General features: G+C 40.9%; 2 protein-coding genes, 1 long non-coding RNA gene and 1 other non-coding gene across 8 annotated transcripts; 1 reads left to right on the top strand and 3 right to left on the bottom strand.

The window, feature by feature from the left end:
- Nucleotides 1–881: 881 nt before the first annotated feature.
- LOC105355371 lies at nt 882–5,029 on the bottom strand. Of its 3 annotated transcripts, none has more exons than XR_002291472.2 (4): nt 4,830–5,029; nt 3,848–3,903; nt 2,698–3,297; nt 882–2,427 (listed from the first exon to the last, which is right to left on the bottom strand). It is a non-coding gene; the product is annotated as an uncharacterized LOC105355371 (long non-coding RNA). The 3 variants fall into 3 exon arrangements; XR_002874396.1 differs by lacking the exon at nt 4,830–5,029 and having other exon boundaries at nt 882–2,169; nt 2,247–2,427; nt 3,848–4,027; XR_002874395.1 differs by lacking the exon at nt 4,830–5,029 and having other exon boundaries at nt 3,848–4,027.
- On the bottom strand, nt 3,959–4,032 carry trnan-guu. Its single transcript has one exon. It is a non-coding gene; the product is annotated as a tRNA-Asn (tRNA).
- Nucleotides 5,030–5,421: 392 nt separating the features above from the next.
- Nucleotides 5,422–13,960, top strand: LOC101166237 (transient receptor potential cation channel subfamily V member 1). 3 transcript variants are annotated; one of them, XM_023961277.1, is made up of 15 exons: nt 5,422–5,657; nt 5,993–6,150; nt 6,572–6,724; nt 7,432–7,569; nt 7,655–7,915; nt 8,181–8,251; nt 8,770–8,925; nt 8,996–9,091; nt 9,181–9,251; nt 10,983–11,148; nt 11,301–11,367; nt 11,447–11,769; nt 13,001–13,125; nt 13,269–13,375; nt 13,455–13,960. In XM_023961277.1, exons 1-15 carry the CDS (start codon nt 5,521–5,523, stop codon nt 13,532–13,534), a joined length of 2,109 nt encoding a protein of 702 aa, XP_023817045.1. In that variant the 5' UTR covers nt 5,422–5,520; the 3' UTR covers nt 13,535–13,960. The 3 variants fall into 3 exon arrangements, with proteins under 3 accessions (XP_023817045.1, XP_011480561.1, XP_023817044.1); XM_011482259.3 differs by having other exon boundaries at nt 7,655–7,959; nt 8,181–8,357; XM_023961276.1 differs by lacking the exon at nt 7,432–7,569 and having other exon boundaries at nt 7,655–7,959; nt 8,181–8,357.
- A 6-nt stretch (nt 13,961–13,966) lies between these two features.
- Nucleotides 13,967–23,561, bottom strand: LOC101165990 (protein FAM222B). Its single transcript, XM_023961278.1, has 3 exons — nt 23,408–23,561; nt 20,649–20,773; nt 13,967–18,637 (listed from the first exon to the last, which is right to left on the bottom strand). Exons 2-3 carry the CDS (start codon nt 20,728–20,730, stop codon nt 16,686–16,688), a joined length of 2,034 nt encoding a protein of 677 aa, XP_023817046.1. The 5' UTR covers nt 20,731–20,773; nt 23,408–23,561; the 3' UTR covers nt 13,967–16,685.
- Between the last annotated feature and the right edge of the window lie 1,397 nt (nt 23,562–24,958).

Genomic DNA, 24,958 nt, shown 5'->3' with positions numbered 1-24,958 from the left:
GAAAAAAGGTTCAGAACACCGTCTAGTGGGTCTAGATGACCCACCTCCCAATGTTAAAGTGTCTAGGATAGCACAAGGGTTAAGACAGTTGTCCTGTGAAGATGGTTTCTTTTGAATTCTTGTCATATCTTGAATTTGATTTGAATGAAGGAAAACCTCCACTGATACAATCCTTGTCTTGTGTCCACAGAACTGAGGCAGAAGCGGTACCAGATGACCCAGATGATCTGACCTGAAAAGTGAACTTCAGAGCTGCTTATAAATACTGAAGACTCATGAACACATGAGGTCTTTTTGTTAAGGTGTACAGAAGGTATTTGGATAAATTCTTTTAGTTACAGAGGACAACAGTCCAGATGGACAATAATGTGGTCAAGGAGTTGACCAGCATCTGCGTGGGACACTGGAGAAACTTCAACTTAATGACAAGGTGACAAAATAGCAAAAGACTTGGCGAAGAACCCTTAACTTTCGTTTTTCCATACATGCTCAATGGAAAAATGGAAACGAGTTGAACACCAGTGTGTGCAGATTGCCACGTGTGCAACGAGACTTTGTGCCAATCATCAATCATTGTTTGCTAATATTCACTGTCTCTGTTCATTTCAAATGTTCATGTAAAAACATATGAGATCATTTTAAATAAACATTCAGGTAAATCTGAGTTTTTGTTTTGTCTTATTTTTATTTCAATTTGTTTCTTTTTTTTAAGGTGATCTGTTTAGTGCCTACAAATCAGAAGAACAGATCAAGGGAAGACTGTCTGAAAACGCCTTGGCGTTCCCCCTCAGGAAGTGGCCTTTGGAGAGAAAAATCTGGCCATCTTCGCTTAGACTGCTGCCCCGTGACCTGATGTCTGAGGAAAATGAATGGATACAAAATTGTGTAAAAACAAATAGTTTTATTGTTTCAGAAAGTACTTGTGTCACCTGAAAAACACATGTCGTCCACAGAGGTAAAATGTTCAAAGCTTTCCTAAACTCTGTCTTCAAGTCCTTTTGATGTCGACTCACTGTGCAAAAACACTTTTTCTTTTTGGCAACAGAGAATGCAAAATGGGATATTTTCTACCCTTGATTTTTTTTCTTTGAGCTTCCTTTTTTTTTTTATAGTGGCTTTTGCCCAGGAGGAGGTGCTGATGCTGGAGGGGGGAATGTCAGGAGTAGGTATATTTGAATGACGGAGATGCTCAGGGAGGATGAGGCAGCAGCTGTGGGGTGTTGGAGGTTTATTTTTTATTTTTATTTTTTTTTAGCCTTTCTCTGGTGCTGGATTAGTGCAGGTGGTTTTGGGAAGGAGGTGGAAGATGGCAGAGGGATTTCTGTTTTTTTTTTTTGTTTTCTTATCTTTTTTGTTCCAGCGGTGCTTTGGGTGGGCGCATACGTAATCTTGGAGGGGCAGCACAGCTGGCTGATGTGGTGCTGGAGGTAGCTCAGAGGAGGTGATGGTGGATGGCTGCTTGGTGGCGTTGAGGTTCAGCAGCCTCTCCTGAAAACGTATTAAGTCTCTCACCGTGTTGCTGTTCATCTACGGTGGAGAGATCCCGCTTTGGACAGGATTGGGTACTTCACCAGAAGACGATGCTGGAAGAAAGCGTTCATACGCTTTTAGGATGCTGCTTTGAGAGCCGTGAGGTGTCCGCAGCCACAACAGTTTCACCAGTGTGTACATCAGCCTGTTTTTTTGGGCAGTGATGTCTTGCTGAGCTGGTGCATATCGTTCAGCCATTTTGACTTTCTGGATAACAGCAGCGTCAACAAGATCGTCCCTCTTGGTTCGGCAGTACAGGGTGTTGCCTCAGTGCATCCTGTACAGCTGTTGAAACGTCTGCGGCTGCTTGTCATGTTCCTCCACGGCATTCCAGGCTTCCCCAACCCCACTTCTTTGCTCTGTGAGGAGGGACAGCTTGTTCTCAGTCATGCCAATCCCCACGAGCAGAGAGCAGAATCCCTCCAACTTCTGGAAACCAGGAAGAGGATTCGGACTGCAGACCTCCTGTTTTAAAAAACAAAAACAAATCTGAGAATAAAAAGACCAACATGCAGCAGTAGAGCAGAGTACGTCCTGTGTCTCTGCCTCCAAACACGACATCTGCGCTCCTGTCAGAATCCCACCGAGCAATGCCGCTTCTGAGGTACACCTGATACGGACGTGCAGCACAGTGTGGCCCTGTGTGGTGACATTTTTCAGGAACCTCATTTTTCAAAACATTTCATGTGCTGCTTCTATGCACGTCAGTGTTCTACCTGGAATCATGTTAGCTGCACTTTGTGGAAACCGTCCAGGCTGTTGCTTCCACAAAGTCCTTTGTAGAAAGGAACATCCACACCGTTGATGGTGGTAACACCCTGTACATGCACAAGTCCGGTGGATCCTGAATGGAGCCCAGATGCCACTGCTGGCATGCCCACACCTCATCGATGTCCTCTATGAATACAGAAAGGAATTCAGAAATAAGCCAGTGCAGTCAAAACATATTTAACACAAACAGGGATGACTGTGGACTTTATTTTATTTTTTTATTTTACTTTAATTTCATTTGTTTTCAGGTTGTCAGTCACACAGATCCATAGCTGCCTTCCTTTGAGTTGATGAGCCTCTGTGTGTTTAGGTGTTTGGTTCTCAGAGAATCTTTTAACTAACAAACATTAAACTTTTAGCTAAACAGTAATAGCTCACTAAAAAAACTTTGTTTACTTGGTGTTTTGAGGAGGCTCACTCCACTTTCATCCAGTCCAGCTGGACCTTTCAGCTCCTATCACCATCTGGATGAACTGGAAGGTTTCCTGTGGTGCTAGAGTTCCCCTCCACACGTGGTGCTTCACCTGCTTCCTGGAAATGTGCTGCTGAATAATGCAGTCATCTGATAAAGTCTTCAAGGCTTCCCCCTTAGCCCTTGACAGCCTTTATGAGCAGATCCAGGTGGCTTTTGTTGTAGGCCAGAACAGCCCCAGCCAGTGCAGACTTGAATGCAGCACAGTGGCTGTCAGTTCAGATGCTGCATCAAACTGGTGGATCCAGTAAAAAGTGAAAAATGTCTAGACAAAGCACCATCCCACTCTCAAGGCTGGAACAAAGTCTCCACTGCTGTTGGGCCTTCTGCACAACAACACCCCTGATCAACGTACAGGATCTTTGGAGCCGGATGATTTGCCAGCTGAAACCTCTCCATCAGTCCTTGACACATGGGCTGCAGTTTTTCTGTGGATTCTTCGCAGGTCAGCAAGAAGGTCACAATTTGGGAGAGCTCGTTCCCAACACTGGTGAACCACTCGGCTGACCCATGAGCCTATCCACCTAAAACATGCCATCATTTGTCATCAAACCACAGCAATATGAGGTGTATTTCATCTCAAGTTGTGAAAAATGACTGCAATATGTCTGAAATGATAAATTAAATAATTAAATATTAACATTTAGTTATCAACTCGAAATGATGAACATTTAATGATTGACTGACAATGACAAGAGTTCTCTGAGTTTTTATGATTTCTTCATAGAATTTTAGTTTGTATGGTCAAACATTTGTTACTGTAGTTGACATTCCAGAACAGTAGGTGGCAGCAGCTATATTTTGACGTTCTAGTCATGAGAAAGTCACGAGAAAGCAAAGAAACAGGAAATGGTTTAATGTTCGAGAAAAACATCCGAATAAAACTGAGTTTAGCAATAAAGCTCCTTTTTTTAAAAAATGTATTGGCTCAAATGAGATTTTACTTACTTTCAATTTTGCCCTGTAAAACAAAAAAGGAATTCAAACGTGTTGTTTTGTACTTTTCAACAAACTCGATCGTCTCCAGGATTTATTTTGACATGATCATGAATGACATGCTGCTCATCCACTTACCTGTAATACAGTACGGCATCAGAACCTTCAGCTTGGCAGTCATTTTCCAACTTCCCCTAAAACCAAAACACTCGTTCACAAAAGTATCAGGGAAAAAAAATAGAAAATCTGCGTCCCTGGGTGGGCTCGAACCACCAACCTTTCGGTTAACAGCCGAACGCGCTAACCGATTGCGCCACAGAGACGGTGTGACAATGTAGGCAAAAACCTTTAATATTTATCTATAAAACCAAGTAGCAGGAGGTTTTTTTCTAGTTGTAAATTGGTTGATTGACATGAAAAGATACATTAACATTAATATCTGTTTTTCATCTCAATACATTTTTACTTACAGTAGTGGGGTATATCTGTGTGCACCTTTCCTTTTGTTAGTCAAAAGTTCAAATATATTTTCATAACTTAGACTGCGTGCTATAAAGTTGAAGCTAAAAGTGTCTCTTTGCTACACAGTGGTAATCGGCGGAGTTTATTACATGTCTAATACCCAGAATTTTCTCAATAAAATGTTATATTATTTCAGTCCTTCCACATTCTCGTTTCTCTGCTACGTCTGATAATATTCCACCTGTTTCTATCCATTTCAACTTTAAATTTCCTTGAAGTATTGACACCCCCAAAAACAAGCGCTGCTCGTCGTACTACATGAGCATTTTTGAGGGATTTTTGTGGCATTTCTGTCACAGACGCAGCTAAAAAGCACATTAGAAAAATCAACCAAAAACGGTCCAAATTTGTGCAGATAGATGAAAGCATCTCTGTAAAAAAAATATCGATTCAACTTGCGTTGATGTGGGTCAAATGACCACATACAGACTGAACTGAGATGGTTTCAGGTTTAAATTAGAAAAAAAGATACACACATGAATGACAAAAACACCTCACATGGCAGCCTGTGAGTTAACTAGAAAGATTTCTCGCTTAAGCTTTTTTACTCCCTGTAATAAGGTTATGGCATTTGATAGGTTCAACATTTTTTTCTTACTTTGTTACGGGGGTATCCAAATGCAGGAACGAAGAGGCACTTGGAGTGAGGAGAATCATTTAATCAACAAAAAGGCACCACTGCAAATGGGAAGAAAAGTCCAAAAAACACAATAACAAAGGCCCTAAATCAGACGAGAAACAGAAAATCCCACTGCAAATTAACTGAAGCGTGGGCAGCTGTGCACCACTCCAGGTACAGACAGAGACAGGTGAAGGGGCGGAGCCCTCCAGGAGCCACAGCCAACCTGCACAAAAAAGTGAGGACAGAAAAAAGGAAACTGACAGACTGTGTCATTACTCCTTTATCTTATCTTCAACCACCTTGTTGGAGTTGCCTATAATGATTGCAAATTAAAATATCTATTTTTCTTTTTGTAAATACTTTTTCGGACTTTTATTGTTCTTTAAGGGTCACAATAGTTGATGTAACATCATTATATATGTGTGTGTGTATAATGAAGGTTGAGTGGTGCAGATTAATTATTTGTATTTTTCCTGAAGGTCTGGTTTCCAATAAATTGGGCTGGGCTTCGTACAAAGAACAGGGTGGAGCTAGGCTGTAAAAAAAAAAAAACAACAAACCCAACAAACCTCAGCTGTATGTGAACTGCTAGTTTCCACAAACCTTTTGCATTTCATTTGCACTGAGGTGGCGTTTTGTAGCTGTTTGATTATTTACAACGGTTAAAATGGAGAAGGAAAAGCCACAGGACGGCGGTAACAACTCCAAAAACCAGGGAGAAGAAGACAAGTATGGCTGGCTACTTGGAAAGGAGATGATCAAGACACCATCCACACCTATGGACAGCAATGTCCCACTGACAAGGTAACTATTCTGAATCTAGGAACATTAATGCTTTTACTGGTTTCACCCCTTAGACGGTTTTGTTATATGATAGAATGAGGTTTTTCTCTTAAAAGCTCACTCTGGTACTTTTCCTACTGAGATACCTGAGTCTTCACACACAAGTAGCGTCTGTAGGAGTGGTGTCATATTTCTGATAAACAGGTGTGAGCTATAGTCTACAAGACAGTTTTCTCTGCCCTGTGGGCCTTATAAAATAAAAAAAACCCCAAAGAGTTTTACTGTAATGATCAATTTGTGTCCTCTAAGTAAGCACTAAAAGTCGATTAATTCTATTTACATTGGTTTGATTTCAGCCAGAGCAGCATTGAGCATGATGGCGTTTTCTTCAGTGCCACATTCACAAGAGACAAAGTGTTTAAAGCTGTATCACAGGGAGACACAGCACAGCTCCAGGGACTGCTTCCTTACCTGCAGATGAACAACAAACGACTCACAAGTCCAGACTTCATAGGTGAGTCTTTCAATCACCAGCAATGTTCAGCGTTGATTTATAAACTCCAATAAAGCAACCACATCGGAAAAATAACGGGTTTCTCTTTAGTTGACTGAAAAATGACACTCAGTTATGAGGGAAGAAAAATAAATGAGGAAAAGACAACCAGACTAGGGCCATGGAGAAAAAGAAAAGAGGGAAATGGGAAATTCTCACCTTCAGAGTTCTGACATTTTTCTCTGACTATCTAATTCTAAATCAAGTTGATTGAAGATTAAAGTGAACACATTCCTGATTTCATTGAACAGTTTGTGTAAGATAGGAGCTAAAACAGGAAATTTCCTCCTGTTATTTAATGACAATAACAGAATAATGCAAATTTAAGTTTAGAGGACTTATTATGATTTCTTTTTTAATTGACAATTTATTTCTTTTTCAGATGAGACAAATGGGAAAACAGCACTACTGAAAGCACTGCTGAACCTCAAAGATGGCAAAAATGACACCATCAAGGTTCTCCTCGACATAGCAGAGACAACTCAGGATTTGGAGGCACTAATAAATGCGTCTTACAGGGATCCGACTTACAAAGGTAGGCAATCACATAAGTACAAATCAGTTTGATCAGATTAAAGGGCTTAAACCATGCAAAATTAACTTTTTCATTTTTTTATTATTCTTTTAAGTGCATTACAACATTGATTTCTAAAAAGAAAAACCCACCCCAAAGCGTTTTTAATCTGTTCACGCATCTCTGAGTATTCCCCCAAAAACCTGCTCTCTGAGCACCAGCCCCTCCTAATCCAAGAAAACGAGTGGGTCCTCACATTGTGATGTCACAAAATGAGGAGCAGCCCCTTCCAAAGATTCTGCCCCCAGAATAACACCCACTTTCTCAGTGAAGCTAGTAGCGATCGGCCAAATTGTGTTTCTTTTACATGCACAATATGCACATCCATCTTTTTTTTTTATTGGATGTTGTTTGTTTTCGTGGTCGAAACGCAGACTGGCTGCTGAGGCTGAGTTTAGGTTGACGTCATGAAATGGGTGGCACCCCCAAGGCGAGAACGGTGGAGCCTCAGAGATAGAGTCGTCTTACTCGTGGGTTAAAAAAAATCTACAAAAACAACTAATATCTGATTAAAAACATCCTTCTTTAGTGTGCCAAAGGTAATACATTATCATACACATGGATATAGTTTTCTTTGAAAGTCTTGAGTCTAGCATGATATAGGCCTTTTATGAAAAAGAGAAAGTACGGATAGTTTTATGGTGGCTAAGATAATTTGCTTGTTGCAGGTCAAACTGCTTTGCATGTTGCTATTGAGAGAAGGAGTTTGGACCTTGTTAAATTGCTGGTCCAGAAAGGAGCAGATGTGCAAGCTAAAGCCAGCGGTACATTTTTCCAGAATGACGGGAGACTGGGCTTTTATTTTGGTGGGCGACGTCTTCTTTTTCGCATCATTTTCTGACCTCTTTCTCTTGGGTCACATCTAATGTCTTGGCTGTGTGTTTCTTAAAGGGGAGCTGCCATTATCACTGGCCGCATGCACGAACCAACCAGACATTGTGTCCTTTCTCATGGAAAACCCATACAGAAGAGCTGACCTGACGGACAAAGACTCACAAGGAAACACTGTGTTACACGTCCTAATAACCGTTGCTGATGACACAAGCGAAACCACAGAGATGATTTCAAAGATCTATGACCAAATCCTTGTGAAACACAACAAGATTGGGGAAAAAAGCCAAATCCAGCTGGAGGAAATTGAAAATAATCAAGGTCTGACTCCTTTGAAATTGGCTGCTAAGCTCAGCAAGATTGGGGTACACTTTTTTTTTAAATCTATACATTAATTTCAAACTTTAAATTTGAACCATTATACTGTATCTGTAGGCAACATCTTTTTATCATGTCCAGTTGTTTCTTGTAAACCTTCCTGTTTAAGTTTCTTGTAACCCAAGTGTTCATGTTGTTCCTGCCAATAATGATTAGAGCACAGCGTCTCTGCAAAGAAGTCTGGGATTTCTCTTCTCCCCCTTTCCAGCTCTTTCGACACATGCTGAATCGCGAGTTCATGGACGAGGAGACCCGGCTGCTGTCGAGGAAGTTTACAGAGTGTGTTTACGGACCCGTTCATTCTTCACTTTATGACACGAGTTCCATCGACACCAGCGAGTGCAACTCTGTGTTGGAGATTATTGTCTATGGGAATGAAATTCCAGTGAGAATGAAACATTTCAATAATTTTGTGTGTGTGTGTGATCATTTGGAATATAAATCTTTCAAAGTTGAAACCTTTCTTTTGGGGTGGTGAAGAACAGTCAGGGCTCTGAAAGTGTTCTTCATGACACCAGACAAGAATAAACATCTGACTATTAGCTCTCCTTAAGGAATGTGATGATGCACATGAGCCCTAAAATACTCATGTTTCATAGCTGTACTTGTGGTGTCCTGCTTTAGGATATGACTCAGTCATGTGTGTTCTGGTAAAAACATTCATGTCATTTCAGTGCCAAAAAAACCAGCAAACAACAGCAAGCATCAAATGATTAAAAATCAGAATAAACCTAAAAACGTATCAGCAAATTAAGAGAAACCTTCATATAAAAGCAGACTTTACCCTTCCGTTTTAGAATCGACCGGAGATGATCAAGCTCGAGCCTCTGCGCAGTCTTCTTCAGGACAAGTGGGAGAGATTTGCCTCCAAATTGTTCCTCCTGAACTTCTTGTTCTACTTGATATACCTTGCCATCTTGACGACTGTGGCTTTCTACAGAAAGGATGGTCAGGTGAGAGGAAAACAAGGAATTTAGCCAGATTAATCCAAGTTGGGATTAAACGTCTTGTTTTGACCTACAGCCCCCGTTCCCAGTAGAAAATCGCCCATCTGACTATCTTCGTTGTGCTGGAGAGCTTATCAGTGTCCTCGGAGCTGTGAGATTATTTTATAAGACGGTGAGATCATTCAAACAATAGTCTAATCATGCAGGCAAACAAAGAAATAAAAAATCCATGTAAATTGTGTTTTTCTGTCTTGTCTTTAGATCACCATTTTCCACAAGAACCCACCACACCTCAAGTCGCTGTTTACCGACGGCTTCAGTGAAATTCTGTTGTAAAGTATTCTGTTATTTTGAAACACCACACTGAAATGCTTTTAAAATATCAAACTGGGCACTCTGGACAGGGTTTAAGAAAGGCATACATGCAAGACGGTCGTTTAAATCTACTGCTGAAATATTTTTATTGAGGTTAACAGAAACTAACTAACTAAATACTAAATAAACTGTTAACTGGGAGAAAATGGGGCTGCACAAAGATGCATCCCCTATGTTTCTGCTCCGGTTTGTCCTGTAGATGTGTGAATATTTCAGTGACAGAAAGAAGAATGGATTCAAGCTATTACTTGCAAATTGACGGAGCCAACGTTACACACTATAAAGAAAAGATAAATGTCAAAATTTAATTAAAAACTGTTTTGTTTTTGTTTTACCTCATCAATTATACCAGCTTGATGGGCCAAGAGCTTAAAGCTTTTCTTCTCCTTGCATGTTTAGGGTGGAGCTCTTTCACACTTGCTCCATCTTGCCGTATGGTTTGTGGTAAAAGCATGCAGGGGGGAAAAAGTGAGAAAAATGCAAACTGAATTTAAAACTGTCTTTATGACAGAAAAGACAGACAAATGTTGTCCGTGAAAATTATTATCTTTTTATGTTAAGTGTGGTTTTACAGCAGCAAAGGGCAGAAATCAACCGTTCAAAAGTTTGGGGTCGCTTAGAAATGTTCCTGTTTTTGAAAGATAAGCACTATTTTCTCTATGAAGCCAATGTTAAACTAATCAGAAAGACTATTTAAAAAAAGGAATATTCTAGCTGCAAATTTCTGGTTTTTGTTGCATTCTCAACACAGAGGCCCATTTCCAGCAACTATGGTACAATGCGTTTACTCATTGTGTCACAGGGCTAATAGATGGTTAGAAAACCTTTTGTCACATACTAGCACAGCAGAAACCAATTTGGCTGGTTAGAGGAGCTATAAAACTGACCTTCCTGTGACTAGATGAAGAATCTGGAGCATCACATTTGTGGGGTTGACGAGGTGGGGGTACCATGGTGGTCTGGGGTTGCTTTCGTGCTCCTACGGTGGGACATTTGTTCAGGGTAAAAAGCTTTAGATAAGGAACGCCGGCACTCCATTTTGCAACGCCATGCCCTGTGGACCGCGCACGATTAGGGCCAGATTCATCCTACAACAGGACCATGACACAAAACACACTTCCAAATTGTGCAAAAACTATTGAGAGCAGAAGCATGCAGCTGGTATTCCATCTGTAATGGAGTGGCCAGCGCAGTCAACAGATCTAAACCCCATTGAACTGTTGTGGTAGCAGCTTGACTGTATGGTAAGCAAGAAGTGCCCATCCAACTTGTGGGAGGGGCTTCTAGAAGAGTGGGGTCAAATTTCTGCAGATGACCTCCACAAGCTAACAGCTAGAATGCCAAAGGTCTGTAAAGCTGGAATAACTGCAAATGGGGGATTATTTCAAATAAATGTAAGTCTTTCTAACCATGTCAATGCCTTGACTATATTTTCTATTCACCGTCACAGCGCGAAAAAGTCATTTGGTAAATAAAGTGCGACTTCTCATGGAAAACACAAAATTGTCTGGGTGACCCCAAACCTTTGAATGGTAATATGTGTAAGTAAGCATGTGTGAATATAACAATCCTATTTTTCAAACTGCTCCCTTCCATATGTTTGCTTTGCAAACATGCACCACAGGAATACCTGCATGTAGCAACTGAAACTCACCTGTGATCCACCTGGTTCTGCTCCCTGTTGGCAGTTTCCTGCAGGCCGCCCTCCTCCTGTGCTGCACACTTTTGTACTTCTGTGGACGCAGGGAGTATGTCAGCCTCCTCGTTCTGTCACTGGCTCTGGCTTGGATGAACGTACTCTATTACACTAGAGGATCTAAGCAACTGGGGATGTACAACGTGATGATGCAAAGAGTAAGATCCACTCATTGGAGAAGTTCTTTAAAACATCTTGTGTTTTTTGGAATAACTATTCTCCTTTTTACAAAGTTATTTATTAGTCAACCTGCATCTTACTTTGGAAGCCCCCCTACTAACAACATTTGGATGCTGTTGTTTTTTTAAAGATGATCCTCAGTGATCTGTTTCACTTTTTATTTGTCTACTGTGTCTTACTTTTTGGATTTTCTGCAGGTAAGAGCTGGATCATTGACGTGAATGAAGGTGTTCTTCAAGGATGACTCTTTAAAGCTTTTTTTTTTTTTACTCTTAGCGGTGGTTACTCTCATGGACGGCTCACCTACAGCTCACAATGATACCCAGGCAAGAGGAAGGACCTCTCTAGTGGAGACAGTCTTGTGCAACAAGCCCAGTTACAATGACATCGGTTTTACAACGCTGGAGTTGTTCAAGTTCACCATTGGAATGGGAAATCTGGAATTCACCGATCAAGTTCAGTACAAAGAGGTTTTCTACATCCTTCTCATCTGCTACATCATTCTGACTTACATCCTGATGCTGAACATGCTCATCGCACCGATGGGGAACACGGTGGAGCGGATCTCAGAACAAAGCGAAACCATCTGGAACCTTCAGGTAAGAACCACCTTCAGGAGAGAAAACACTGGTAGAATCCTGCTGGTTACACAAAACCAGAATAGTTGAATCATTTGTGGATAATTAACAATATTGTCTAATCTGACTGGAGAATTACATTAGTCCTGTTAGCTCTAATTATGTCCAGAACAACAAAATACACACAGTGATTATTGAGCTTAAATAAAAAACCTTAGTTTCTAAGACAAAAAAAAAAATCACTGTTTTGGCTTTCAAGTAGATGATAAATTAAGGTAGTTTTTAAGCCAAAAAAGTGGTTTGATGCATACTTGCATCAACAGGCATAGGGGTTAGTAGTAAATAAAACAACAAACCATGAAAAGGCGCATATTAAATTACATGAGATCAAATTGGTTCGTTTTAAACAAAGGTTTGCTGCAAAATGTTTTCTCTTAAATGATTTCTATTATCGAAACATTTGTTTTTTTTTTTAACATAAACAGAAAAATATTTTTTAAAAGCTATGCTAATTCTCATAGACCTGAAATTAGATGCATGGCAGATTAAAAAAAGTTTAGCTAATTTAATTTTTACTTAAACATCGTCAAGATCTTTAAGACTTTCTAAAAAAGCAAAAGGCTAAATTTGTTGTTTCTGGATTTAAAATCTACGTTTATGCTGGAACATCATAAAAAAAGTCAAACACAGTCGAGGCAGTGTAATGGTGGGGGGAATATTTTGCAGCTTCAGTGTAACCTTTGTGCTATCCCAGGCACTTTAACGTTGGGAGTTGGGTCATCTAGACCCACTAGACAGTGCTCTGAACCTTTTTTCTTCAATGATTTGTGATCTTCACTGGTGTCCATGGATTACATGAAATCTTTCCACCTTTATCCACCTTTGTCATGGTAGGGAGAACACGTCAATGTAAGGGTGGGGTCATCTAAGATAGAACAAGGGTTAAGGATGACCTGCCAAAGTGGAAGAAAACATGAATTGTGACTCTCAATTCAAAAGCTCATGAGCACTTCAGGAGCTGCAGAACAATCACCCAACTATGATAAGATGTTCAAAACTGACTACAGTTGTTTACAGTAAACATTTTAACAGTTGACATGTATACCATAGATGTTGGTACAAAAAATATAGAGGTAAACAAACAGCTTTACAGAACAGAGTATGTGCAGATCTAAACTGTTTTTTTTGTTTTGTTTGAAAAAACCCATAAATGAGATCCTACAGATCAAACCATTTTGCTGAACCTTTGCAGCGAGCCTTTACAATTCTTGACATGGAGAGGACTCTGCCACTGAGGCTGAAGGACAAGATCCAGTCAAAGGTTTCAAAGATGGTGTGTTTACGATCCGGACAGGGACGGAGTCGTAAATTTGTTCGGTAAATACACATTAGACACATTTAAAATGGCTAATTAGAACAATTAAAGTTTTAATGAGTTCTATTAAAGTGCGAACAGTTTTTGGTCGGAATTCATCTTTCACAACAAATAACCTAATTAAAAAAATCCATTTTGACTTTAGGGTGACTGAAATCAACTGGGAGAAATGGAAGTCGGCTCTCGGGTTCAAGCTGGAAGAAGAGCATGAAAATGAAACCATGTCCTCTGAGACCAACGAGAGGGAATCTGGTAAGACTGGGACGGTTTTCTACATTTGTTGTGTTGTTGCAGAGAAGTCAGTGACACCAACGGTTGTTTCACCTTTCAGGAACTCCATGGAGCTTCAATGGTTTCCTCCAGAGAATCCGCTCTAGACGTGGCCAGCAGCAGCAGAACACTGTTGTTTAGAGCGCCATGAAATGTGAACATTGAGCTGTTGAGGAACACTAACCCTAACTTAATGTGATAATAAAACAATCCCATCTGGTGAGTTGATGAGTTCTAACTCAAACTTGCAATAATTTAATTTAGTGAGAGATTTCCAAACTTTTCTCGGGGTACTTCTTCCTACAGTCCGAAAACACGCTTCACAGGTTAGGTGGTATCTCAGAGTTGTCCCATGTGAGTCTGTGAATGTGTGGCCATACTGGCAGTCTGTTCAGAGTGTAAACAGTAGCTGGGTTGGTTCAGAAGCCCTGTGACCCTGGAAAAGGATTCAGCAGGTTCTGGATGGATGAATGGACTGCTCTGGATGCCCTGTTGAACACAACTGTGGATTTAATGCATTTCAAACATGATTCGTGGCTGAATCTCCTGAATAAAGAGTCACATGCAATTTTCGGTTTCCAAAGTTTTATTTTGGTTAAGGGGAATGTTTGTGCAAGACATTTTATTCCTGAAGGTTAGGGAGGATCACATTTTCACAAAGTAGAGAAAGTCAGCCCCCTCCACCACCATTCGTAGCATAAACGGACCGTCACATCAGAGCAAACACATTTGGGGGACTGTTCCTCTCCGGTGCCCCGGCTCTACATCGGACTCATACAATGCATACGAGCACGTACAGTGGTTCAACAGACTTCAGCGTCACAAGAAGTTGGGAAAATGAAGCCATAAACCCCCAGTTTTGGTTAGAAAGGACCCTTCAGTATCTTTATTGAAGAAAGCAAAAATAAAACAATCACACACAAACTGGGGTGCACTGCACAGAAATATATTTTCTGTCGTGCTCCGCCCACTATCTGCATTTTTTTAACTCGTACGGTTTTCCCGAAACCGTCTAAATGAAGCCTGCGGTTGTCCTTAAAGTCTCAAAAAATGTTGCTTCTTACGGTTGAGAACAAAAGCTCCCAGTATGTGGTTTGTCATTGCTTTCACAGGGTGGTTGGGGAGGGATGCTTGGTCACTTTGGTCAGTGAGTCAGCAGCAAACGGTTGACGCATCCCGACAGTGTCGAGGAATCGTGGCACACTTCAGGACTTCAAGTCCAGGACACAGTATCAGTAGTTACACAAAGTAGCTTGGTCCCCCAGAGAGATCCACTTTGTGCACGTTTGTATCCAAGCTTTACAAACGCGCACACAAAAATCCTCACACACATACAAGTCTCCATACTAAGCCCAGTGTAGGCACTTCATATGAAACAGTAGGACCTGACCGTCGGGCGTTATCGAGGCAGTTCAAACGACGCGCGCCGCAAACTTGTTAGTGTTTTGACTTGTTTGGTCTGACGGAAGGAAGCCAGACGGGGTCGGACTTCGGATAACCGCTCCACCCCCCTGAACACTGGTCAGTTAATATTTACAGAAAATGTTCCAATTGTGCCTAAAAAACAGCCAAACTCATAGGTGCGGGCAGTTTGCGCCGCTTTCAACTAATAAATAAGAAGTTATTTTTACCGATAAAGCCCATGATTATTTATAGAGACACACTAATCACACTATGTGTGTTGATTTAGTTCTATAGCAGCTTCAAGGAACAGGCACACCAAAAAAAATAAAAATAAAAAAGCCAGAAAAGACAATCACTTCTATCAAGTATGATGCAGAAACTCCTCAACAGCCGTAATTCGTGTCTCAGGATCTTCATGAAAGGTCAACAGCTTTTAGCTCCGGGAGACATTTTAAAGCGTTGATGCTGTGGAGTGCCGGTTTCCCATCTGCCTCGATGCATTTCAACGATGGCACCTACTGCGACTATGGCTTTAGGGTGCAATGTTCAGGGAAAAGGAAAGAAACACCAGCATGAGGCTCAACTAAAATACAACCCAAACACTTCAAAGCAACAGCTACAGCCCTGGTCTACATACATTTCTATGATGCTAAAACGCTGTAGTTGTTAATCTGAGCTGAAAACCCCCCAAAAAAAGGACATTTAACAGTAAAAACTGCAGAATGGTTTGTTTATTCCTCAGCTAAGCGTCCTGATTAGTCTGATTAAGGCCGTCATCTGTAGACTCTTAATGAAACGGCCAGAACTAATCCAAACATAAAGTTTAAAGGTGGGATCCAGATGAGGAACAACTGGAACCTGACTTCTGTGGCATTTAAGGCTTTTTTTCCCCTCCAGAAAGCCTAAGAGATTGAAGAAAAATATCAGAGACTTTTTTAAATCAAATGAAAGCCTAACAAGCTCAAAGTTCTTTAGTAAATCGGTAAGTCGACGAGTAAATCCGTCCACAGCACATCAGTACGGTTGCATTACAGTAGTAAGGTGGTTGTAAAATGGGCGAATATTTTCCCTGCTTGCGTTATTTGAAGCACTTGCATGTTTACAAGTCATCGCACACACACACACACACACACACACACACACACACATACAATTTTCAGTAATGATGGGATGCTATCCTGCTTCACATTAGCTATAAACTAAGGGCTGACTGAGCAGACGCTCCTCGTGCCAAAATTTTCAGCGCAACACTTCCAAATAGTTTCTACAATTCAAGTAGGAAAATCTATAGCTAAAGAACGAAAAAAATAATAAAATATCTACTTTAAAACCAACTCTTAAAATATTATTTAAAACTGAACAATAGAAAATATCCTACAGTCCAGAAAGACAGGTTGTGGCTTACACTGGAGTTTGAGAAGCAGGGTGTCATTGCAAATCCATGCAACCTTCTTATGGATCACAGCCTGTTGGGAGGAAAATGAGGTGCGAACAAACGCTGCACACACAGCCTGAAGCTCCTCTTTTGGCAGATGTAAGGCCACAAAAATGCGGACGATTCCCGTGGCAAACCCTTGAAAGGCCAGGCAGCGAACAGGAAACGGTGTTCTCATCCATGATTGAAAATGCATTTTCACATGTGAGGAAAGAGCAGCGCGTTCATGCTAGTGGTGAAAAAAAACACACATCCAAACCCTTCATGTTCCACAAAGGTGTGACTTGGTTTAAGACCTGAGCAACACTAGAAAACACTGCAACCTTGTGGCTTTCTGAACCAGTGATACAAATCAACTTGCAAGGTTTAGAAGAACGAAACACAGAAGCTCTCAAAGTGCTGTTAAAAACAAACAAAACAAAAAAAACCACTAAACTGGCTTTGAAGCTCACTTTAACGGTAGCCAGAGTGATGAATGGGGACCCCTCCGCTATTGCTGGTCTCCTGAACTTGGCTCATAGATGACCTGTGAAGCTTCTCGATCACATCCATGTTTTGCCCCTGAAAGCCGGGCATTTGAAAGTCTCCACCGAGGAAGTCCGCTCTCTGCTTCAACTTTGCCTGGCCGGGGGCAGCATCTGCCCCAGGCCTGTATTTTGCCCCTGGGATGCGGTCTGCAGATGAGGCATTCTGCCCTCCTAGGAACACAGAAACGTCCTGAGGACACGACCCATTGCTGCCTGTGGTGGTCGGGATGCTATTCCACGGTGCCTGCATGTACTGGCCGTTTGTGTAAGGCATGGAAGCCAAGGAGCAGCTGACAGGAGAGGGGGGCGGTTTCTCTCTGTGATGCTTCAAAGGAAAACTCTGTCCAGTGTTGGGCAGCTTGTGAGAGTAGCTGAGGTTTCGCGAGGGGAAAGCACACTCAGCCGGGGGCTCCATCCTTGGGTTCTTGCAGGGATGGACCCCTTCAGGGGGCTGCTGCATGTGAGCCAGCTGATGCTGGGCCCAGGAGCGCTGCTGCTGCTGCAGCTGCTGTAAATGTTGCTGCTGCTGCTGCTGCTGCAAATGCTGCTGAATCTGCAGTTGTACCTTCTCGTTGTCTCCATGAAAAGCAGTCATACTGTTATTAGCAGCCAAGCTAGGCTGCGAGTGCAGAGCAGCACTAGTGGTGGGAGCCGGAGCTTTGTCTGGGTGTGTCACCAGGTGGCAGCTGGGAGCGTTGCTCAGAGACGGGTGATGGGAGGACACCCTGGAGCTGGCGTTGATCAGTAGGTTTCGGCTGATGGGGCTGGGGTTTGCAATCTGGCCCTCGCAGACCGAGGTGGTGCCCAGGCCGGCCCGAGCTTGACACAGCTGGTTGATCTGGTGCACAATGCTGCTCAGGTCACTGGGCCGGTTCTGATGCAGGCTGGCAGCCATCGACAGTGGGATGGTGGAGGTAGATACTGTTACATTTGGTGGAGCATCTGCATCCGGGAGCTTCCGTGGGGCATAGTGTCCCTGCTGGGGGTGATGGAGGCTGTTAGATATGGTGGGAGGGGCTACAGCAACAGCCTGGGGAAGGGCCTGTGAGGCAGCGAGCCCCTGAGAGTGCCGCATGCTGGGAAGCTGAGCTCCATCAGATATAAGGCGCAGATCCTGAGTCACTCCCTGCTGTGTCAGTAAAGCTTGTGGAGGAATGGTTTGGTGTTTCATCGTCTGCACATGAGAAAGATGCTTCTGTGGCATGACTGACGGACACGAGGGGTCCTGCTGCTGCAGAGCCTGGCTGTGAGGCAGGCTTTGCTGTCGCTGGATACCTTGTTGATGAGACAGTTTTTGTTGATGGGTGACCTGGACCTGCGACAGGCCTTGCTGCTGCTGTTGTAAAGCTTGTGAATGAGTCATGTTCCTTTGCTGCAGAGCCTGTGGGTGATGCTGCTGCTGCTGCTGTAAAGCCCTTGAATGGCTTAATATCTGCTGCTGTTGCAATGCCTGTGCATGAAGCATGCCCTGCTTTTGGCCAGAAGGCTGCGGGGGTCCCGGTAGTTGAGAAACCGCTGGATGAGGCGGATTTAAAGTGCTCTGAGAGGCATACGGCCCGGTTTGAGGGTTCATGACTGCCTTATGGTGTCGGTTGCGGATACCGCCTGCTTCTTTGATGATACCTTTGACAGGTGCACGGAGGACAGCCAGAAGGCCACCGCTAGCGCTAATCTGAGACGGGTAAGGACTATGACGCTGGCCAGACGAGGACGTGTCGAGTCCGTTGACTGTGCGACGTATGTGTTTTCTCTGAGGTACTTTGACGCTATTTGGGAAGATTTGGATAGTCAAAGGGTTGTTGGCAACTTTTTTAGCATAGGCATCCAACTGGGCTGGGGTTGGATAGCTGGCAGATCTCATCTTCTGTGTAGTTTCCCCTGAAAGGAGTAGAGAGTTAGACAAACAGAGCAAAACTGGAACTGACCATCACAGCTACACATGTAGGGATGGGTACAGCTTGTATTTTATCCGGTGTTGTTATCCGGTACTTTTGATACCGTTCCGGTGCTCAAACCGTGCTTCGAAAAAAACAAACAAAACAAAAAAATAAATAGACCACGCAAAAATGTTTCCAAAAACATTTAAGTAGGACAACGCAGTGTGACAGGGTGAAGGGGAGCACCTGAAAGTGGCCAAGATGCTTTAATTCCCTCTTTGACAATCTCCGTTTTCAAACACGCTGAAGTATACACGTATGACACCGCTCATTGCCATGACGACAGGTCCGTCCGGACGCCAACTTAGAATCTTTTCAGACAAACTTTCGCTTACTTCGCTTTAGGTGTTTTGACTGAAGCCCCACCCATCCTCATGGCCTCCGTAGAGGATGACACAGGAGTCTGATTCCACTCCTTTCCTACTCCCACATAAACTACAAAACGGCTCAGTCTTTACTTTTTTGTTGTCTTTCCTATTGGTTGGTTCTCGGTCCCGTACCGCCCCAATCCCGTGAATAGCGACACCCATCCCACAAGAATCTTACTGGTATCTCATGATTGGCTAGAATTGTAATCAAGATTACTGAAACGAAGTACCAAAATTTGCATTTATTATACGGTACCAGAACTACTATATACCTCGGTACTGGTTTTGATGTATTTTCTAATCTTTTAAAGCTTCTCTCCAATCATCTTTTGATTGACTCTAAACGTTTTCCCGGTGGTCTTTTAATCGTGATTATGCAGTTTTTTAGAAAAATCCTGTTTTCTTGGACATAGTTTCTGCAGAGCGACAGGAGTCCATCAGAAATTGGCCTCCGAGTTTTCTTACAAAGTTGATCAAAGTTTATAAAATCAGTCTATGAGAAAATTCAACTTTGTTTTTTTTTCTGAAGCTTTAATTTTGACTCGGGGAAAAATATTAACTAGTCTCTGATATTAGTTGATTATCAATGTCTTTGTTTTTTCACAAGAGGCCGAACAAAGCTTTTTTCTGAAAAAGTTCATGTAAAGAAAGTCAAAACCTAAAGACATGGAGAATGACTTCCTGGAATAGAGATACATAATGATAAACGAGGAGTGCCACAGGCTTTTGGCGCAGTAATGCACACAACTGTAACACATACCGGTGAACGCAGCGACGTGCCACACAACTAGTTCTTGTTAACTTGTGTTTATCACGGATGTTTCTTACAAATGCGATGCCATTTAAACGGGAAGTAAAACAGGCTTTTCAACTGAACAAGCTTCATGGCCAAAGCACATCGATAAACACAAACATGATCATACACACACACAGACATCTCCTTCTTTTTTGTGGTTAAATTTAGACGCAGTAGATGGAAAGTAGCGTCAGTGCACCAGGAAGTTAGTCAAAACTTATTCAAAACAAAAAAAGAAGAAGATCCAAAAAAGCAGGAGGTGCTACAGATTTTATGAAGCAAATTAAAGAAATTTCTCCATCTCCAACTTTTTTTGTTGTTCATTTTGGGTAGCAGCATTTTACAGCAGCTAAAAAAAAGAAAAGAAAAGAAATTAAAGAAGTAGAAACAATATATCTAATTTAATTTAAATTAAATAAAACAAACATGGCCAAATTTCACCTTGTGGGTTCTTTGGGGTTAAAAATACATACCCTGCTAAAAAAAAATAAAATGGTTTGGTGAGATTAAAAAAAATAACAACTAAATAAATCAAAATCAATTTTCACTGAAATAATGCATGTTAGTTTGTTAAATATACAAATCTCACTAAATCCTTTATAAATTTGAGCAACAAAGAAAAAGAGTTTTTAATGTCATATTTCTAAATACCATTTTCTAAGTTCCACCATAATACTTATGAGAAACCAGTATTAATTGCCAAACTAAATTAATTTTAAACTGGAAAAGTACAAATCCTGATTGGCATTAATACCCAGCTCTACTCTACGGAGAACGGAAGCACTTACATCTCTGAAGTCCAGTGTTCATCTGCGCATGGGGAAGAAGTCGGATGGTAGGGTCACCTGATGCTGGCAAACAGGCCAGCATGTCACGCTTCCACTAATGCAGCATGAGACACCATCTCATCGTACTGAGGACAAACAGAGCAGGTGCGTGTGAGCCGCTGAAAAATACATCTTTGGCGATTTTCACATCCACTTCAGCCTGACCTTTAGGCAAAGGCCATCTTGTAATAAAGTGAAATCGCAGCTCTGTAAAACAAGGACTCTCTGATGTCAGCACAGAGCCGAAAAAAATACAGCAAAAGCATTTGCCTTTAAGTTTCCTTAAAAATACAGTCAAGACCAGAAATACTTGGACAGACACATTATTTCTAATTTAGTTTCTGTACATTACCACAGTGAATTTTAAATAAAACAACTCAGATGTCATTGAAGTGGAGACTTTCAGCTTTTATTTCATGGGTTGAACAAAAAGATTGCATAAAAATGTGAAAAACAAAAGCATTCTTTAAACACAATCCCTTCATTTCAAGGGGTGCTAAGTAATTGGACAGTTGACTTCCATTTTATTTCATGGGCAGGTGTGGGCAATTCCATTGTTATGTCATAGTGAGTGAAGCAGATAAAAGGCCTGGAGTTGATTATGGGACTGGTGCTTGCATTTTGTAGACATTGCTGTGAACAGACAACATGCGGTCAAAGGAGCTCTCCATGAAAATGTATGGGCCTTACTGTAGTTACATTTAAATTAGAGCATTAAAGACTACTTTAATTCACACTTGATTATCTTGCAAGAAATACAATGAATCTTAAAAACACAGTTCAGTACCAAGGTATTTATGTCTGAGTCACAATGGTTAAAGTAATGGCTAAAGGTGTCCTGGATCAATTTTAGATCAGTGAATCGGATCAATAAAAATAAACCAATATAGACTATGAATCCCACAGAAACCACAACTTATGATATGAATCATTGTTAAAATGAGTCGTTACATCCCTATCATCTATATTTATTTAGAATAAGCACAGCTAAAAACATCTTCATAAAGAGACTGAAGGAAATTCAAATCTTTACTGCATTTATGTATAAAAATATAAATCATCTCAAGTGCTATTTATGCCAGGATTGAATTTCTGCCGTTTAAAGATGCTAGAGTATTGGTTTATAAAACAAACTACGGATGAATCAACTTGCATTAGTGGTGACACGTCTTAAAGACTCACTCCAATGAAAAAGTGGAATTATTTTGATGGATCTAAGCCCCATTGGGATTCCTTTCCTCTTTTCAACCAATAGCTTTAAAGACCCACTCCAATGAAAATTGTGTTTATTGGTGTTTTTAATATGTCCTTGTGGCATTTTTTTGATGATGGAGGACATATATTAAGGAAATGAATCTTGCATTTCTGACTATTTCTTCATTCAAATTGTTGTGAATTAGGAGAAGGAGAAAAAATGCGGCTTGTAAAAAGCCTGTTAAGTGTGATGTAAAGGCTACAACAGCAAGCTCCATTCTGACGCATCTGCTTACAGACGTCTTTTTATTCCTCTCGTCCGAGCTGTCATATGGATCAAAATTGTACGGCTGGACAGCGCCGATATTCCTCGCCATTTTTTTGAACTGCTAATGTTAAGTTGGGGTTGTGAGGGGCAGGAAGCAAGCAGGAGAGCATGAAAACCAGGAGGATGGGAAGGGAGTAAGATTATTCTGTGGCAGCTGTCCCGCCCACAACTCGGAGGAAAATTTTTTCCAATGAACTCCTGCCGCTCTGCAGAAATTATGTCCTAGAAAACGACAAAGGTTTTTTAATTTTGGCTAAAACCAGCTTTATCATAACTAAAAGACCGCTATGAAAATAGATCAGAAGATGATTAGAGTGGGACTTTAAACACATCACATCCAAAAGCTTCATTAAAACAAATGTAAAACGTATTAAAATAAGAACTAAATAAAATTATAATTTGTTTCGCCTTTATTGTGGAATTTCCTTTCCACTTCTCCCGCTGGAAGGGGTCGGACTGAAGCCATGCCAGCAGATTCATCATCCACTTACAGGCTGTGATTCACCTCTTGTTCACTTCCTCTGCTCAGACACTTTAGGGTGGGTGACCCTCTTAACAAAAGCCTTTCACCAGAACGTCTTAAGGATTTTATTGAGCCTAAAGCTGGAAAAGTGTTGTGGCATGCAGGCAGTCATGCGGACTATTGACGCATCAAGATTTTCTTACATAAAGGAGCATCAGGGCCTAGCTCCAATGCATCAACATGATACACGACTTTCCCACCTCTTCTTATGGGAATGACAGCTTTTGCTAACTAGCATTAGCAATCTGGATAAATATAGAGCTACAAGATGATCTTTGTGCAGCTTCGACAAATCTTAGCCAGTTCACACATTTATTTTAGTGTCAGAGGCGACTTAACTTTCGGATAACAGAGGAGAAGCTAGGTAATGTTAGCCATCTGTTTAGGCTAGCCTCCCCGGATCAACAAATTCTGGATCCAAAATAGTCACCTTTTGACTTTCAGAGGCGTGTTGAACGCAGCCGCACAAAATCAGGACAAACTGAAGCCCAGTGTTGTTTCATTACATGATTACGGGCTTAATAAATGCGGGGTTTACCTCGTATGAAACTAAAAGCTTCCCCGAATCAAATACGAGCTTCTTTGTGCTTGTTGTGACCAGGCCAGCTGGTTAGCAAACTCATGCCGTTAAAAAGCAAACAAACGCTCAAAATAATATAAAAAGGAGATACTTACTCCTCACGAAGCGATGGGTAAGGAAACTTCATTTTGAGCAGCTATTGGTTGATGTAGATTAGATAAAAGGGAAATAAACCATCTTCGGTGTGGCTGCTGCTCCTTGCTTCTGTCTAGTTACGGCAGCAACATCTGTTGAGCATGCGCACAGATGAGACCCCAGATCGGCATTTAGGCATCGATCGTAAACGCCTGCTCATAATTCCCAACAGAAAGGATGTTTTACTAGATTGAGAAATATTTATTCACAACGAGGTGAAAACCCACATAAAGAGTTTATTGAATTACCTTAAATTATATTCAAAATCCCTACAACACATGAAGATTAAAGATACATAATGACTTTCCTGTGTACTAGATTTGTTCAAGGTCTTCCAATTATTCCTTCACACTTCAATTTTTTTTAAATTTATTTTTTATTTTTCAAATTTATTTGTTTAATGTAAGAATTAAGATGGATTTGTTCTGTGCTCTTCTGCTGCTATTTCAATTTGAAATGGTAGCATTGGTGAAGACAGAGAATACTTTGATTGTAATGTCTTTATAACAATAACATAACTATTATTATTATTATTGGAATTAATAATCCTACAATGAAAAAGCAAAAAAAAAAAAATTAAGAACAGTAATTTACTAATTAAAATAAGTCATGACCCTTGTACAAAATTTGGAATTTTATTGAAACCCAGAAACATCAGTCGTAAATGTAATTTGATTAGCCTAATACTTTTTGGCAGGATTTCCAGGATTGGCTTTGGCAGTCAACAAAAAATAATAGTCCTTGATTTACATATGACAACATTTTAGGTTTTTATATAAAGAAAGATATTCAAATCTTAGTAAACAATTTGACCATTTCAGAGATTTTTAAAACTTTATTAATTCATTTTTTTAAACTGAGCCCCAGTTTTTTGCTTTTGAAAAATAAGTTTAATTTATTTTGCGAATCCCTTCAGAAATGTAAAACAATAAAGTTATAAAAGTCTGATTATTCATCTATTTATGTAAACTAATGCCCCTTTTTCCTTTTCTTTTTTTTTAATGCATTTCCTTTGGTTTTATTGTGGTCTTTTGTGTTGCATTTGGATTCCTATGTCTGCTGCTTGCTCTTTGTTCCAGTGTTGCATTTTTGGCAGATTCTAATTGCCTTATATTTGTGACCATATGTTTTGTGACTTTGAGGATGTCAATATAAAATGTGCATTAAGAGAAAGCACAGTGGACATTTCTAACAAAATATTGTAAAATACCCCCCACCCCAAAAAAAAAGACAAAAAAAACTTTCTTGTGACTGTTTTCAGTATTCTGAAATACACATGAATCTTTAAAAATCTGGCAAATCCCTGTAGGATTAATGTTGCCAAACATAAACCTATCTAATGTTGTACATTTTTATATTATCCAGTGAAGAATGATTACAAAACTCAGTTCTAAAATGGGTCCATAATGTCTCCCCCCTCCCCCCCATCATATTTGCTCCCAAGTATGCAATGCTCATAGTCTACTCGGGATGCAAGTCAATTATTTTGAAATCTTCCTGAAACTGCAATA

This window comes from Oryzias latipes, chromosome 13, assembly GCF_002234675.1.
Source record: "Oryzias latipes chromosome 13, ASM223467v1".
Classification (NCBI taxonomy): Eukaryota; Metazoa; Chordata; class Actinopteri; order Beloniformes; family Adrianichthyidae; genus Oryzias; species Oryzias latipes.
Note: the sequence above shows the minus strand (reverse complement) of the source record. Positions and strands in the feature narration are given on the sequence as shown.